The sequence below is a fragment of the Myotis daubentonii genome, chromosome 9 (genome assembly GCF_963259705.1).
Source record: "Myotis daubentonii chromosome 9, mMyoDau2.1, whole genome shotgun sequence".
Lineage (NCBI taxonomy): Eukaryota > Metazoa > Chordata > Mammalia > Chiroptera > Vespertilionidae > Myotis > Myotis daubentonii.
The window spans coordinates 25,748,443-25,766,848 of NC_081848.1; the positions used below are offsets into that span (position 1 = coordinate 25,748,443).

General features: G+C 41.4%; 1 protein-coding gene across 1 annotated transcript in view; it reads right to left on the minus strand.

The window, feature by feature from the left end:
- FAT3 (FAT atypical cadherin 3) overlaps window positions 1-18,406 on the minus strand; it is a 520,423-nt gene that overhangs the window by 129,531 nt on the left and 372,486 nt on the right. Inside the window, exons 4-5 of the mRNA XM_059708164.1 lie at window positions 3,020-3,334; window positions 384-594 (exon numbers count right to left, since the gene is read on the minus strand). Of these exons, the coding sequence (XP_059564147.1) occupies window positions 384-594; window positions 3,020-3,334 (526 nt within the window). The remainder of the gene's footprint in view (window positions 1-383; window positions 595-3,019; window positions 3,335-18,406) is intronic.

Genomic DNA, 18,406 nt, shown 5'->3' on the forward strand with positions numbered 1-18,406 from the left:
AAAAGAGAGAAATGAAGGACAGCAAGTCTAGTACCATCAATACATTTAGAAATGAGATTAGCCAAGTGTGACAATAGAATTTAAATGACACACAGAAAGACATTAAGATTGCAGTAAATAACGTACTATGGAAAATCCAGCCAGAGAGCACTTTCTGTTCAGCTTAGCTACAGAGTCGGAACGAAAGCACATGTCTATTACTCATTTTACTGGCTCTTTTGCATTCCAGCACTATACATGTTTCAATCTTAGCACTGATCATTCGTGGTTTTTTTCTTAATTTGTTTTTTTGTTTGTTTGTTTGTTTTTTATTTTTTTGCTAGTTGCTCCAAACAGTCAATGATCACATTGCCCCAATACAGCTCTGGAGGACTCAAACTTACCAACTATGTCAAACCACAGAGGGGTGTTAGCTGGCTGCACAGACACAACCCCCACAATCTCGGTGACTCTATCACTCTCCATGACTGTGAAGTTATAAAATGGCTCATCGAAGGTTAGCGGTATAGGCGAAGGGGGTGGTTTCTTAATCCATTCAATGTGCAGACGGGCTGTGGAGGATTTCTGTGGGCGCCCATTATCCACCGCCTTTATCTACTCACACATGGAGAGAAAACAGAAAGATGTCTTAGAGCTCGGGTCCTCGCAGAAGTTTGGATCTGTCACCCATACATTGTTGAGAGAGCTGAATGTCTATACGCCTCACTGTGTCAGCAAAGGGAAGAAGAGAGTAGAGATTTGGGAAGAATGAGCTCAGGAACTGGAAGGGAAATAGCTTTAACTTGGTCACCTGGGGGTCCCATGCCACACTCACCAGAAGGGGATTTGGACCACAGCCAACCTTATAGAAGTGGAAAACTTGAAAAACAAATGTTGCACTTACAATTCTCAGCTTTTTATGGTCACGAATGAGAGTTACATGTGTAGAAATAGCTCATTTGATTCTTTATACCTCTGAGGGTGATGCTTGAAAGGGAATAAAGTATATTGTGAATCTCTGCTTAAGTGTGAATAAAGTGTGTGCACAGAAGTGTGTGTGTGTGTGTGTGTGTGTGTGTGTGTGTGTGTGTGTGAATGGTTATGTTTTGCAGCTCCTTCCTTCTGCTTTATTCTGGAGAAGGATTTCACTCACATCGTCCAGGATGAGTGGAGTAGGTGTGGGAAAGGCAGCAGCCTTGCTCTAACTGCCTCAGAGGCCCTTCAGTTATGCCAACTGAATGATGGTGAAGAACTCTCTTGATGGAAGCATGGGCTCCTGAAGGCAGTGGAGTGGGAAAAAGGGTGTTAATGATTCTTCTCTATGGTCTGATGTAAAAGCCAAGAAAAGCATGTCTCCTCACTCATATAAGCAGGGTAAACTGCTATGGTGTCCTAGGCTTAAATTGTGTGTGTGTGGGAGGCAGTTACGTCTAAAAAGCAGACACCACTGAGAGAAAAGGAAAACAAAGGATTTTTAAAATATCAGGTTAAAATGAACATTTATAGATGCATGGGTAATAGTTACAGCCTTTAAAAATGGTGGCAACTTCTAGCTCCCTAGTGCTCTGTGTTCATGGATGACCACTTTGCCCTAGAAAATTCCTTTGAGAGGGAGGGCCCTTGAAGATAGATGTCTTAGGTCAGGTTCCCTAGGAGCAGAGCCCGAGACAGGGATTTGAGTGCAAATGATTTGGGGGTGGAGGAGAAGTGTTCTCATGAGAAAGAAAGTGAAGAAAGCAGGATGGACAGGGGGAAGATGTTAAGCAAGGATGTGGTCTCAGTTAAAGTCTCATCTCAGCCTGATCCCATAGGGACCTTGGAATCATGAACTGCACCACTGAATTGGACCCACCTGGAGGCTAGTGGGTTGGAGTTTTGTATCAGGTGTTGATCAGTCATTGGTTGTGGGCTGCTGGGCTGGGGTGGGAAGGTGGAATCAAGAAGTTCGGTCAAGGATGACTCTCTGGAGAAGAGGGCACTCTGAGCCCTTAGCAGCCAACACCCAGTCACTCAGTTTGGGGATAGCTGCACCAGCCTAGTAACGGGAATCTGGGTGGGCACCAACAGCATCCACTGCCGTCCATGCCATCCTCAGAGATTCCCATCGGCAAGTCTCACACAGCTGCAACAGCACTTACCTCAGCAGAGCTTTTCATGGTACAAACAGGGTTAGTTTTTTATTATCTTCTTTTCTCTGCCCACTGTTTTGGATGCATTACTGAGCAGGAAAAGAACCCAAGTCCAGAACATAGGAATGAAAAGATAAATTAAGGGACAAAGGGCATCCTTTAAAACAATAAAGAACTGACTGTATACAGCAGAGAGGGTTGAGGACTAATAGAAAGATGGCAGATGGTGCTAACTCAGGCCATTTGTTGGGTCCCTAGAAAGTGTCCATCATTTGTAGGATGACCAGCCCCCTTTCTGGCATAAGTATTATATGTCTAGCGTGGTTAGGAGTGGGGGGAGCTGGCTGGAACCTTAGACATGGGAGATTAAGTCTCTATTTGAGATGGTGCTCATGTCTGTTTTTGTTTTTAATTTTCTAACACTGAAAAATTTAGTCACTTTTTACTTAAGGTCCCCCGACCCCACACACTTTTTAGAGAATAAGCATAACTGTGATTTGTGTCTCACAATTCACAGTTCATGTTCTATCACATTGTCAACAATTATAAGAGCTGTTTTATTTGGAAATTCTTGGAGACACATTGAGTGATGCTGAGTAGCAGGTGGAATGTGTCACTCTGCTATTCCCCTACCCTCAGTTTACATCTATGCACAGTACCTTGAAACAATTTACGGTCACAGGGAATGTGTTGAGTATGTGGTGGAGCAGGATGTGGACTGGGAATGAAGGAGGTTTGCTGATAGGACACAACCAAAGGAAATGGTATCATTAGTTTAAAAAATATCACTGAAACAGAGGTAGCCTTCCACTACTTTTTACTCTAAAGATTCATTGTTCAAATAAATATACATGAATGAGAAAGTGACTCCTTCCCCCTATTAACGTTACTGAGGTTCAGAAAAATCTTACCGTTAGGATGTCATAACTCCCTGCTGTAAATTGCTTTCTGGAAGAAACCATGCCAGTTTTAGGGTCAATAAAGAACTTTCCATCATCATTGCCATCCACTATACTGTAGGAGATTTCGGCGTTGGGACCCTCATCTCTATCAAATGCAAAAGCTCTGTAAATGGGTTCTCCCCTCTTCTTCCGGTCACGTTCCGGTAGCTTGATCTGGTAGACCTTCTCGGGGAACTGGGGCTTGTTGTCATTTTCATCCAAAACCTGAACCACCACCCAGATGGTTGACTGTTTTGGAGAGGAACCGCCATCTGTCACTGTCACCTGAGATTTGGAAGAGATAGCATTTTACAATCAGGAAGGAGAAAATCTCTTCTTGCCAGTCGTCCTCCTGCCACCCCACAAAAGGTCTATTCTGTACTTGAGAACATCTCAACTTTTCCTATTCCTGTAGTTCATGTCAAAGGCACTGCTCTTCATAGTTTACCCACAGAGGGAGGGGAAGCCTTAAATCCAGTAGCAGAAGCCATTGGGGAAAGGCTATGAGAAAGGCAAGGCTCTCATGGTATGGAGTGAAGAGGGAGAAGAAATAGGACTGCTTTACAAAATGAGCCAGCTTATGCAGACCTAGGGGACCTATCTTATGCTTCCCTCAACAGACACAATAAACACCATGACAATTAGTATATGTTAACCCATGAGTGTTTCTTCTGATCATTGGACAATGCTATCACCATTCAAATGTTTTCACTATTCATTTTCTTTTCTTTCTCTTCTATCTTCATGAAAAATTTGTAAATTTTACATTTTACATTGTTAATGGATAAAAGGGAAACTGTGATATATACTTTACAATTCTGTGGGTACATCTGACAGTTAAAATATGTTTTGGACAGTCACAAAATAACTTTTTTCCTCTCTGGAAAATAGGAGGGAATGGACACCCCTTCTCATATTTCTGAGATGCAATTCTTATGATTCTTATGTATATTGGTAAACATTGAGCATACCTATAAAAATGAAGAGCATACCTATAAAAATTTGCATGGCAGATATAAAAAGTAAGTGAGTCTTACTGTGAATGATCTTCTTGGTCATAGTGATGAGAATTATTATCAGATTAATACTTAACATGCGGATGGTGGCACAGTATATAAAGCATTCTTCCTTGCATTATTTCATTCACTTTCCAAACGCCCTCTTTAGTAAGTGAACAGGTTTATTTATTTCCATTTTACAGATGAGAAAATAGAGGCACAGAGGTCCCATTGTTACTAAGTGCTAAAGCCCAAGTATTGAATTTTTGGCAATTCTGCTTTACCACAAAACCTGAAAGAACCTATATTTAATCTTTTTTTTTTTCTGTTTAATCCCCACCTGAGGATTATTTTTCCATTGATTTTTAAGGAGAGTGGAAGAGAAAGGGAAAGATAGAAACATCGATGCGAGAGAAATACATCAATTGGTTGCCTCCTGCACGAGCCCAACCAGGGCCCGGGCCGGGGAGTAGCCTGCAACCAACTACATGCCTTTGACCAGAATCAAACCCAGGGCCCTTTGGTCTGCAGGCCGACGCTCTATCCACTGAGCCAAACCAGCTAGGGTCCTATATTTAATCTTTAAATACTACCTTGAATACAACAGCTTATTACTTCAAAATATGTATTTGGAAACTGGAGGGAACATGGAGATGCATTTGTTATCAATAGGAGGAAAAAAACAGTGAATTATAGAACCCGGCCATCCAGTTTTTCACCTAATAAACCAAACTGACAGGAATAACTGGAAAAAAAATCCCCACATTTGGTAAAACAAATTAAAGCCTTTTTGCAAAACAGAATTGCAATCTAATTTAGTTTCTCTTACAAGCTGCCTGGGAGGATAGCTTTAATACATTTAAGGTAAACTTTCAGAGTTCTTGCTTTCTTTGAAAAATCAATCAAGTTTCCTTCCAAAGTTATTTTCCCCATTGGTTTGTTAGGATTCATGAAAGAAACACATCGAGACCAATATGTTCCAAGGCTGGATTTTGACTTTTGAGCTAATTTCTGGACATGCTGAGTTCCAAAAAAGGCATGCTCTGCTGCTGCCAAGCTAAAATGTTATACTCCCAGGCGAGCTGTGTTGACCAAAACACATTGATTTCTTGGCTTTTCAATTCCTCTGCCTTTCTTTTTTGCTTGAACAGCCTCTTTCCAAATCCAGACAACGCTCACAGTCCTCACCTCCTCACTGCTTGTCAATAAATGCCCACAGTCAGCTCCAAGATGGAATTCCGGTGCCGATTCAGGTCCAGGTGGCTGACAAGGGAAAGAGCGACTCTCCTGGCTGTGACTCGCTGCTCACTTAAGGATCCTGCTATTGTAAACATGTTTTCCTTTGGAGTAAACCTGGACTGACAAACCCAGGTCGTCAACGTGTGTGCAAGCAGGGAAGAGTGGCAGTTGCATGGGCTCATGAAGCAGCTGCCAAGTGTGTTATGGAGAGTTGGGTTACCTACATGACCACCTCACCTCAAGCACCCACCTCTCGTTCTCTCAGGCTACACAGGCACCTTTCAGGCCCTTGAACACACTCTACCATCTCAGGGCTTTTGCACATGCCATCTTCTCTCCCTGGAGTGTTTTCCCCATCCCTTCACCTGGGTCTTGTCTATTCTTTAGGTCCAGTTGAAATGTCACTTCCTCAGGGATTCCTCCCCTGACCCCACAGACCAAGTGCCAGCCCCCTCCTCCATTCCCCTCCTGAATTACGTACTATTAAATTGCCCTAAGTACTTTTCTTTTGTAGTACTTATTGTTATGGAAATTAACTACATACATGATTCTCCAACCTAAGCTGAGAGGCCGCAGAAGGACAAAACAGACTTCGCCTTTTTTTATTCACTGCCCTCACCCATGTCAAGCTACACAGAACATGTTCCACACATGCTTACTTAATGAATTAAACTTTAATTCAACTCCAACTTGGACAATCTCTTTAGCCAAGGCAGTTTCACCATGTAAAACCTTCAGAAGTCACTCAAGGCCCTTTATAACATCACTACAAGCTGCCTTTCCTGCCTTTAGCCTACACGTCTTCCATCTTCTTATCCATGGCTTCAATCATCACCTATATGCTGATAATTCCCCAATGCGTACCCTTGTGCCTAAGCCTCGTTCTCCACCTCCAAACCAACATGTTCAACTATTTACTAGGAATGTACTCTCTGTCCCTCTCACATGTGCCCCAATACCCCAAATCACAGACTGAAATCATTATCCTCTTCCTTCTCCTATTTTCAATGAATGATACCCCCATCTACTCACATACTGGTCCATCCATCTAGAGAATCCTCAGCTTCCATCTAGAGTCCCTGCTCTGTCTAACTATTCATATCCAACCAAACTTGGAAGCCTTCAGGTATCTCTTATGTGTAGCCTTTATGCCAATCTCATCTGCCTAACTTGCCCTATGAACAAGCCTCATTTGCAACTTGCTTGGACTACCACATTAGTCTCCTGGTCTTCCTGCCTCTGGCCTTCACCTTTGTTAAAAAGTGTTATTTCTTCACCAAAATCTGACCTGTAAACTATTCTTCAGGGGCTCCTTGAGGACAAGGAACTGGCCTTGACTATCACCAGATTTTCACTATCTGCTCCTTTCCCTCTCTCTATGCTCAGTTACACTGAGAGCCTGGGAGGCCCTCAGTATGCCATGCTCTTGCATCTCCATCCCACTGCACAGCTGTTTGTCTCCATGGAATGCTTTCTGTTGAGAATACATATGACTCATTCTAGAGGCATCTATTCAAACACCCCTTCTTCTGCAAAACCATTTCTGCGTCCTGCACCTTCACCATATTCCCACTCCACTGTGTACATAGCTCCAGGACACTGATTATCATCTTGCATTTTTATGATATACTAGAGGCCTGATGTATGAAATTCGTGCAAGAGTTGGCCTTCCTTCCCCCAGCCAGAACCGGCTTCCATCTGGCACCTATGACCTGGGCTTCCCTCACAGCTTCGTCTGGAAGGTTGTCTGGAAGGACGTCCAGTTTAATTAGCATATTATGTTTTTATTATTATAGATTTGCTGGTTGGTCTTCACTCAATCATTTCAGACCCTGAGCAACTTGAGATCAGGGCCCATCTCTTACTCATCGTTACATCTGGCAGCTGGCGCAGTTCTAAGTGCCAAATAAGTGTTGTTGAATAAAATTAAGAATTAATTTACCCAAAACTCTTCCCTATGATAATAAATGGAGAGCACATTCAGATACTAAAGGGTCTGTCTCTGTTTCTTCATCTGTAACTAATAAAGAGGTTAATAATATATTATCTTCCAAGTGCTTCTCACTCTATGATTCTATGAATGGGGATCAGGTAGAGATAGACAAAATTTCAGCCATGTACTCTAGGGTTTATACGTCACTGAGAACACTACTAATCCTATGATTACTCATAATGATTTCTAGCCAATTCCAAAACTGAGCTGGCCACTTATCTCCAATCTACTGAAATGATTTATTCATGTGTTTGGCTCCTTCCGTTCACTGTGAGCTATTCAAAGGCAGGGACCTTGTCTTTTGTATCTCTTTCCTGGAACCTGGTGTACTCATAATAATGTTGGCTGAACTGAACTACGTCATTGCTAACCTCAAAGTCTTAATTTTCATTATTATTTCTGTGAAAGTTGATAAATACAAAGCTCATTTAAAATGGAGTTGAGAGGCTAGAAAGAGACAACTCTCACACACATGTCACTCCACGCATACTGCTGATCCCAATAGAAAGAGATAGGAACCCTGTATTGCCAACAGGAAGTGATACCACATTACTACCTCAGCAGGAGAAAGAAAAGATTCCTCCTTGCCCAGTAACAGCTCAGCCAAAGGGAAACTGCCATAGCTCAGCCAATGAAAAGACACATATAATATACTTTGAACTTCCACTTTCCTGCAATGGAGTCTTTATTTACCTCACCACCTCTAAGTCCATAAAAGAGCATTCCATCCCCCCTCTCCCCTTTGTTTCTCTGGTCTTATGTGTGGTTCAACTGTAGATCACATGCCCCAAATTACAATTCTTCCTTGTTTTCAAATAAACCGATTTTGCTGGAGAACTATCTGGCAGCCTATTTGTTTAAGGTCAACATTTTTCTAGAACCATGCATGTGTCCAGCTATGTTTGTACCTGGAATGTTAATCATTGATGTTTGTATCAGATTCTTAGACTTTATATTTAATACTGACATTGGCCTCAGCCCATCATGAGGAATTAGCGTATATGGGAGAAGTAGCAGCACTGGGGACTGAAGCAAAACTAGCTGAGATAAGTCACCATTATCTCTTCCTCTGTGTCATTTATCATTAACGATGCAAGAGATTAGCTATTGCTTAGAAACTACCCATTATCTTCTTGCTCTGCCACAACCTGACAAGAAAATACCAACTTAGATTTTTAAATATTAACTTAGATTTTCTATTCTCATCATTGATCAATAATCAGTGGTTTGGGAATTAATCAAAAGCCCAGAAGATTAATATCTTTCTATGTTTACAGCTAATAAAAGGAACCACAAATAGTTCAGTACCACTGAAAGAATATCACAATCCCTTTCAATTTCCTATTGTACCCTTGTGGTCTGTGAATATCAGGCAGAGCCAGAAGGTAATCCACATATCCCAATAGATTATGACAAAATTACAAAGGGGAACATGATTTCAAGTCTCCCCCTGGAAGATGCAAAATCTGTACAGGACCAAAAATGGATAGACATTGATAATTGTAAAGTTATAGCATCTGGTGGAAGGCCATACTTCTCACTCATTGAAAACTGCCTGATGCATTTATTTTGTTGTCTCTCTCCCTGAAGTTGAATATAATGTGTAAACAGTCTTAGAACTGAGACCTTGTGTGTTGCCCACTGCCTTGTCCCCAGTGATTAAAAGAGTGTCTGAGAATATATTCAATTATTTTTAATATGGAGAGTTCAATTCCGCTATTCTCCTCAAACATTAGCTTATCAAAAGAGGCTATTTACCAGACACTATATTTAAAGTTTTAAACCTTTCTTCAGGTTTACATATCTCCTCCACTGCTTTTTATTTGTCCTTGACCCTTTATATTTATGTGATTTCACACACACACACACACACACACACACACACACACACACACACACTATTTTTATGCCTATTGCATTTCTGCCTCTATTAGAATATGAGTTCCATAACGCATAGATTTTCATCTGTTTTGTTCACAGATGTATTGCTAGCACCTATAACAGTGGATGCAGTAAAAATTCAATAAATATTTGTTAAATGAATTAATGAGATTTTCATCCATTGCCATCTAGTTACAAAATTCTTTTCGAGGCAAATTGGGAAATAAACCAACAAACAAGTATACATAGATTCCTATCAAATTCATTTCTCCCTCATATCTCAAATCCTCTACAATATTCCAAACTGACTACAATCTAGATATTTTCAATAACATCTCAATACCTTATGAGACAGCCCACTTGTTATTTGGTAAGTTTAATTTTTAGAAAGCGCTTCTTAACACTGAGCCTGAATCTACCCGCCCATACTTAGCCTAGATTGCCTATACGTTGATAGACTAATTTTAGTCTTTGTAACTTTACAAAAAAGTCAAATTCCTCTTCCACATTGTCTCAGTTATTTAATGCAGTGTAACCCAAAATTAGGTGGCTTAAAATAACCATGACCCTTTTCTTGTCTCTCATGGTTCTAGGGGCAGTTCTTACTTGGTGTCTCTCATACAATCACAGTCATAAGTAACCGGGCATGTAGTCATCGAATATGCCTATTGGTTGATGGTGGCCACTGGCTGGGACCTCAGGTGGAACTGAGATCAAAAGCCCCAGTACTTACAAGGGGCCTCTTTGTGTGTCCTGTGCTTTCTCACAGCACAGTGGCTGGGTCCTTACGGCAAAAGGCTGAAGTCCAGAAAGCAGCAGTTGCCAATCGTAAGGCTGAGCTCAGAAACTGGCACAGCATCATCTGATCCGTATGCTACTCAGTAATAGTCTCAAAGTTCAGATTCAAGGAGAGAGGTCATAAACCCCACCTCTATGAGAGGAGAGTTAAGTTATTTAGAGGGTCATGTTTTAAAACTGTCATACTAATAAAATCCTGGAGTATATTTGAGATCCTCACTCAAGACTGAAAAACTCTAATTCATATAATCATCACTCAGATCATTCATTATTTATAATGAATTGGTTATTCATTATACTGGTTACTTCTTTCAAGTATTTTCTTATATAACAGCTTTCTTCTTAGAATACAATGGCCAGGACAAAGCAATACCATATTAAACTTATTCAGTCCATGACTACTTATTTCGGATGGCAGCCCTGTCACACAGCTCTGTGATATGAATGAATTAAACCACTTGGGTCTTTTTCCTGTGAAAAGCAATAAATTATAAGTTTGTGGTTTTCTTTTGGTAGCCAAACTGCAGGCTTTTCCATTTGTCCTTACCAAATTTCATCTTACTGGAGATTTTGACTCTCTACTCTAGATTGTTGGGATAACCATAATGATGGCAGGTACCAGGTGTCAAAAACCTACTCTCTATCTATCAAGGACTCACTGTGAGAGGCCAGCTCATGCTCCTTCAATTGTCCCTTTAATTCCTGTAGTTGTTAAAACAATCTCATGAGATAGTTTCTATTATTACACACATTTAATAGATAAAGTAATTGAATTTACACACTTGTCCGAGGTCATGCTGCTCATAAGTGGCAAAGCCTTGTTTTAATGCTGGCAATTTGGCTCTGAACCAGGGATCTGCAAACTCAAACCAAATCTGGCCACTTGTTTTGGTAAATAGTCTTATTGGGATACAGCCATGCCCCTTCATATGATCTATGTACATATTATCTATGGCTGCTTTGCTATGCTGTAAAGGCATAATTGAGTAGTTGAAGCAGAGACTGTAGGGGCCACAAAGCCTAAAAAATTTGGCCTTTTACAGAAGAATTTGCTGATCTCTGTCCTAAACCCTGTGTCTGCTGCCTCTTTTGTTATACTGATATCACTTATTTCATACCTGCTTTGCTCAGTGCACGGCATGATCACTTACATTCTCACTATTTTTTTCCCAGGAACCCTGTAGGCACTGCCATTTCTATTCTTCCGTTGCAGACAACGAGACTCCAGAGTTTAGTAACTCTTCCAGGGCCACTCAGCCAGTAAGTGACAAGACACGAGGCTGTACCCAAGTCAGTTTGGCGTCAGAGCTCATGCTCTTTCCCCTCCCCTGTACAGCTTATGTAAACGCACCTGGTAACCATCTGTGGAAAATCCCCTCCCCAGTGTGGCTCTGGATCAAAATCAAACTCATAGCTGTGCTTCAAGCTTTTCCCTCCTTTGATAATCGGGACCATCCTTGGCTGTCTCTAGTCTTTGCACACCTTTCCTGTTTTCCTCGATTGCTTACACACTGCCCCCAGGTGTGGCACACGATGGCAACTTCTTCTAGTTCTCCAAGTCTTAAGACCCACATTTATTTACATCTTCTGCTATCTTGTTACACTTCCACATCTTCAGCTCCCTCTCTCAAAATCTGCTCTACCCTTCTCCCCGATGAAGGAGGTCAAAGGAAGGAAGGGCTGGGTGGTCCCCAGTTTTCATTCTCTTCTATTTATCAGGCACCTGGTGTTTACTCTGTGCAGACCTTCTTCTGAGTGCTTCATAAATATCAACTCATGGGTCCCGGGAGAAGTGGGGATGATTGAGCCCATACTACAGATTAGAAACCAGCCCTGAAAGATGAAGTGCATTCAACCTGGTCCAGGGTCTGTGCCCCTAACCACTACCTTCTCACCTAAATGCTTGCCCCAAATAGTGTGGCCACACTTTCTGCCCTCAGAACACAGTTCCACTGGCCTCCGCACTGTGGTTTCTGTGAGGATGGCATGTGCGCTGTGCCTGCTCCATTCTGCCGGCTGCACCCTGAGGCCACAGTAGATAGCTTACTCTTCACACTGCAGGTGGGAGGTGTCCTCAGCACCCCCGATGGAGCTCCCAGAGCACTGTTACTGCTAAGGCAGCTGCCACTGTCCAGGCTGTACACCCCCAGATACCAAGTATCTCTGCACGCATACTTGGCTGCTGTCTCCCTTCTCCCTATCCTGGCAATTCTCCTTCTTCTTCCCCAGTACTTTGTGCCCTTATCCTGAGACTCCTGGTTGCTCTAAGCTACTTTAGCACATGATATTCTGCTTTGCTTTGACAAAGATCAAAAGAAATGTAAGAGGACATCCAGAAAGCCAAGAGACATATGAAAACATGCTCAAAGTCACTAATCATCCGAGAGATGCAAATCAAAACAGCAATGAGGTACCATCTCACACCTGTCAGACTGGCTATCATCAACAAATCAACAAACGACAATTGCTGGAGAGGATGTGGAGAAAAAGCAACACTTGTGCACTGCTGGTGGGAATGCAGACTGGTGCAGCCACTATGGAAGACAGTATGGAGTTTCCTTAAAAAACTGAAAATGGAACTCCCATTTGACCCTGTGATCCCACTTCTAGGAATATATCCCAAGAAACCAGAAACACCAATCAGAAAGGATATATGCACCCCTATGCTCATAGCAGCACAATTCACCATAGCTAAGATCTGGAAACAGCCTAAGTGCCCATCAGTAGATGAATGGATTAGAAAACTGTGGTACATCTACATGATGGAATACTATGCTGCTGTAAAAAGGAAGGAACTCTTACCATTTGCAACGTCATGGATGGAACTGGAGAGCATTATGCTAAGTGAAATAAGCCAGTCAATAAAGGAAAAATACCACATGATCTCACTCATTCATGGACAATAGAGACCATTATAAACTTTTGAACAATAATAGATACAAAGGCAGAGCTGCCTCAAACAGATTGTCAAACTGCAGCGGGAAGGCCGGGGAGGGTTGGGGGGCAGGAGGTAGGGGGGTAAGAGATCAACCAAAGGACTTGTATGCATGCATATAAGCATAACCAATGGACATAAGACCTGGGGAATAGGGGAGGCTAGGGGACTGTCTAGGGCAGGGGGATAAAATGGACACATATGTAATACCCTTTGTAATACTTTAAGCAATAAAAAAATAAAATAAAATGTGAAAAAAAAAGAAATGTATTTTCCCCTCTTCCCTCTCACTATCAAAAGTCTCAGGGTTCAGCTAATAGATTTTATGCAAGGAAGAACTCTAAAGATAAGACTATTTCAACTGAGGCATAGCTCCCAACTGCAAGTGCCAAGTAGATTACAGATCTGCAGCAATATTGATCCTCATAACTCTTGGGTAGATGAGTATAACCTCACATAGCTGGGCCCCAGGGCTAGTCACCTCTGGCTGGGGTTAGCCTTTCTCTTTACCTAAAGACACTGTACAAATATTATCAGAGCTTATGTGCATCATAATGGGAAAAGGAAGCTCTGTAATAAATTACTAACAATATGTTACCCTTCTCTTAGATTTTATTGCATTTTAAAATAATATATCTAGAGAGATCATTGGATCCAAAGGACACACCCACTTTTTAAGGGTAGGATTTTAGATGCTGTGACTATTGAAAACTAATTCTGGTGAGGAAGCCTATCTATTTTCACTAGTTTCTTACAAGACCAGTTGTGAATAGCACAGCTTTTACCAATTGTGTGTGCTTGGGTGTCTCCATCCTTGGTCACCACACAGGTAGGCCAATAGGTGACGGGACCCACTGTCATGTGTTCACATGTACTGAAGAGCTTCAGAGCAAAGGGAAACGGCCTTTCCTTGCCTCTTTTGTACACAGGAAAGCACAGAGTCACTAGGTATGAAGAGAACTCAAGAGTAAGTGAGAGTTTAGACATGATTCCGGCTCAATCCACTAGTTTTACAGATGAGAAAACAGGTTTAGACAGATGAGCTTCAGAGCCCAGCACCATACTACTAGCAATAACCTCAGTCTTCCAACATTGGTTCCATACTTCCAAACTGCCCCTTTCTGCACTGCATTCATAATTCTCATCATTATGAATTAATCACTTCTCATCTGGGGGATCTCAATACTGCAGAGGTTTTGATTAAGGTATTTTTCAGAATGTTAAACTCTTTAAAAAAAATGTGTTGAGTAGATGTTATATTTATTTGTAATCTTTAAAATGTTTCACCAACATTAAATAACATTAATCCTCCCAAGAGAGCCGAGGTTGAAAACAACTTTATCTCCTCTTCAAAAGTGGAGAAACAGAAATGACCTTCTCCACGCCTCAGGGGCTGATACCAAGGTGGGGGCTGGAGTACAGACCTGTCTGCCTATGGGCTCAGACCACTGCACAGTTGGGAAGACAAGTATTTTCAGCCTTTTTACGGAAAGAAAACTATGTGCAAAGAGTAAATTAAAGGGTAGGTCTCTAAGGAGGAACAGCTCTTGAAGATAAACTTTCTGAAAGCACTGAGCTAAAATTAACCTGGACTGTGACCCACATTTTCCATGGAGGAAAAGAAACAAGCCAGTCTTCAACCATCTGCTCAGGTTTTATTACACGTGATTCATTTGACCTATAATTTGGCAGTAAGAATTAATTCTATCGAGATGGGTAGGTGTTCCGGTCACTTACCGTCCTGTCTTCTCTGCCCTGTGTCATTATCTATTAGGTATGGTTGAGGGACATATACTCTGGACTGTGAAATACTCGTGTCCCTGCTATTTCCAGTTTCAGTAAGTCAGGTATTTCAGGAGATGTATACTTACTAGGTTGAATAAATTTATTGGATGGTTTATTTTGTAAGGGAAAAGTCTTCATCTGAAATAATAACAAGAAAAGAAGTAGGATTTAAAAAGAAAGAGAAGGAGAAAGAGACAAGAGGAAGGAAAAAGGAAAGGAAGAAGAACAGATGAAGTATGGAGTAAAGGGAAGAAAAGAAAGGGAGGAAGGAAGGTAGGTAACCTTTTGGGAAGAGGTGAATCTAGAAGGCACAGAGAAGCTCTCTCAAAAGAAAGAGGTGTCATCCCTTCATACAGGGAAGGCCCTTTAGAAAGGAATCAAGAGAATCCATTGGAATAAGATAGATCAATCAGAGGAGAGTTTACTCTGGAGTGTCTTTTGAAAAGTCCATTTTCCTAAAACATGTTTTGAAAGGCACAAATTAGAGGCACTCTATGATCTGTGGAACCATGGAACCTAGATATTGGGGGTCACACCATTCATTTTTGCATCTTTCTCTTTGCCCAAAGATGCCACAATAGTGTGGAGCTCCAGGACAAAATCTAATCACAATCAACCCAGAGACCCCCTCTGTGGTCTGTCTCATGCAGAGCGTCGATTCCCACAGGTCTGCCAGCTACTCCAGGGGCTAGCACAGCCTGGGCATGTAGTTGGTCCTCAATAAAATTTGTTGGTTGAATGCATATGTGAACACTGCATCTCAGGACAATGAAGGCATCTTTTCCTTGCCATGGTTAGACACAGCAACTGCTAAATGGCAGCTTTTCAGAAAGATCCTTAACCAATTCACTTTGGCAGAGGCTGCTAGGATTACAGCTTTGTCCAAATCTCTTTGCACTTTAGGAAATAAAGTATTTCCCAGCCTGACGTCTCTTAAAGCTTTTTTTTTTCCCTGCAGAGAGGTATACATCAGCTACTAATCTCATCACATTTCCATTTCCTTGCAGGCTCATCTGCTCATCATTTTCTATTCATAAAATGCGCTTGATTCTAATCTTCCCTATCAGCAGGAACTAAACACCTCCTCAAAGCTTCTTTAGAATGATGGTGATTACCACACATGTGCTAACTCCCCTTTCCAAACACATGGGTCCAATCTCTGGGCTCACATGTGAACCATTAGAAAAGTTCTGCCATGAACCAAGATGTGACATCATATTAGCCCCAGGACTAAATCCCCGCTTACTATTTCCCAGTTTCCCTGACATCAAGGCCTTAGTCAATATTCGATTCCACATTCCCCTCCCTGTGAGACAGAGTCCACCAGGTATGAATTACAATGCAAAGTGTTGATTCCTAGCCTCCCCTATTTTACAGCCCTGGGCCTCACACTTTATGGAACTTTTATCCAGGAAGACCCTCAGGCCTTACCTCTGCTGATGATGCTATTTGAGTTCAGCACTTCCCTTCCACTAGGCCTCAGAGTTTTGGTCTTTCTTCCCACAGTAAAGACTTCATGCAAAAATAAAAACATATTCTAATTATTAGCTCAGGAAACACGGCTTTTCTCCTCTCACTCAACAACTCCACATGAGTTTGCAGAGCAATTTAGCAGGTTATTTAACACCTTGTCTTCCTAAAAAATATGAATTTTCAATCTATCAACTTAAAAAAATTGGGCCCATATGGACTGAGGTAGGTAGAAATGATCAAACGGTGGCCCAGAGATATGCTTTTATTTTGTTTGGGCCTATACAGTGTATTGTAAAATTTCTGCCAACATTTCAAACTGGAGAAATGTCACATACAAAATTCAAATCGCCAGATTCTCCCGAAAAATCAGAATACCTGGGCCACCACTCTCTATTGTGTTCCTAATGCTGCAGCCTTATGAGTTGTCATTCATCACCAATACTGTCAGGAAAATTTTCTTGGAACTGAGAACTATTTCTCATGATCCATATTCCTATCTAAACTGGTGATAAAAAATAGATGGAGAAGACTGCATATTCAAAGGCAAATGGAAGAGAGCATATTTCTTTTTGTAAGTGAAGTACCTTCCTGTAAATTTAATGTGTGAACACTCAGCCTGCTATACACGTCACTCTTGATGCCTGAATGGGCTGTGTAGACATTTGAGTTTGTAACCCTTGGTTCAAGGTCTTCGTAAAATCTCTGTGTGATGGTAGGATGTATATTTTAATGTATGTTGGAGATAAACCATAGCTTTTAAAATATACCAGTATATAATATCTTTTTATTGATTTCAGAGATGGAGAGGGAGAGAGCGACAGAAATATCAATGATGAGAGAATCATTGATCAGCTGTCTCCTGCACGCCATCCACTAGGGATCGAGCACGCATCCTAGGCATGTGCCTTGACCTGGAATCGAATCATGACCTACTGGTTCATAGGTTGATGCTCAACCATTGAGCAACATTGGCCAGACAACCATAGCTTTTGAAAGCGACTGTTCAGAACAGTAGAACTGCACATTCATTATCCCTTCAGATACTATTATTTTAGAATTTTTTTGGAAAAAAAATTAAGGCCTCTTTAGCCATACAATCATTTAAATATGAAATAAGAGTTATGATGAAAGCTTCTCTTGCTTTCCTTCCACATCTCATCAGTCATTAACCAAACACACTGTTGGCTGCTGATTAGAACTAGGTGGCCTTCCTGAGGATGAATGCAGCCAGGCCCTGGATGTGCCGTTTACTCACAAAGAGTGGGGACCAGATTCATTTCCCTGTGACCTACTCAGCCAGGTGTCCCTGAGCAGGGCACAACTTGTATACCGCTAATGACAGCCCTGACAAGTTCTATCTCTGAAATATCAGTTGTAATTCTGGTTCTTGGTTCTGGATTCTTGGGGTCAAGCTCTCATTACCTCCTGTTGCACCTGTCTTCAACCTGCTCTCCTTGTCTCTGGTCTTGCCTCATCTCAGTTCATGCTTCAGAAGACCAGAGAATCTTTTAAAACGAAATTCAGATGATACAATTCCCTGCCGGAAGGTCCTTAAGTCCTCCCATTGCTTTGAGCAGATTTCATAAAATGTGTCATGGAGAACACCCATCTTGCACAGTGCCTGGCTTAAAAGAGACAGTCCAGGACCCTAGAAGTTTGAAGAACACTATGGAACTTTCCTGAAGCTTTACAATGCACGTATTCAGAGTAAAGGCTCAAAGAAAGTCCAAACAAACAAACCCGTAGTTTCCAAACTTATTTGACAACAGAACCCTTTTTTGAGTGATGTGTATTAATGTCCTTAAGATTTGACATTTTAAGGAACATACTTTGGATAAAGTTCACACACTTAGGACTTGCCTACAAGATTCTTTAGTAGTGATAGAGCATGTCCATGGGGCTATTCTCAGCCTTGAGTTTCTATCCACTCTATACCTAAAGTTTTAATCACACAATCAGATCACTTATTTCAACTCACAATGTGCAGTGTTTTAGACACTTTATTCTTGTACTTCTTAAAAAATCCTCCAAGGCCCGATCCAAATGTCTGTTCCTTATAATGCCTTCTCAGAGACCACACCCAGGTAGATTACTCCTTTTTATGACTCACTTGAGTTTATTCATATACTAACACATTGCTTATCACATATCAATCATTATGTCTGTCCTTTTTAACACCTTTGCATTGAACTAGCTTGTAAGCTCCTTGGGGTGAAGACAATGCCACACCAATTACTATACTGGCAGCATCCAGC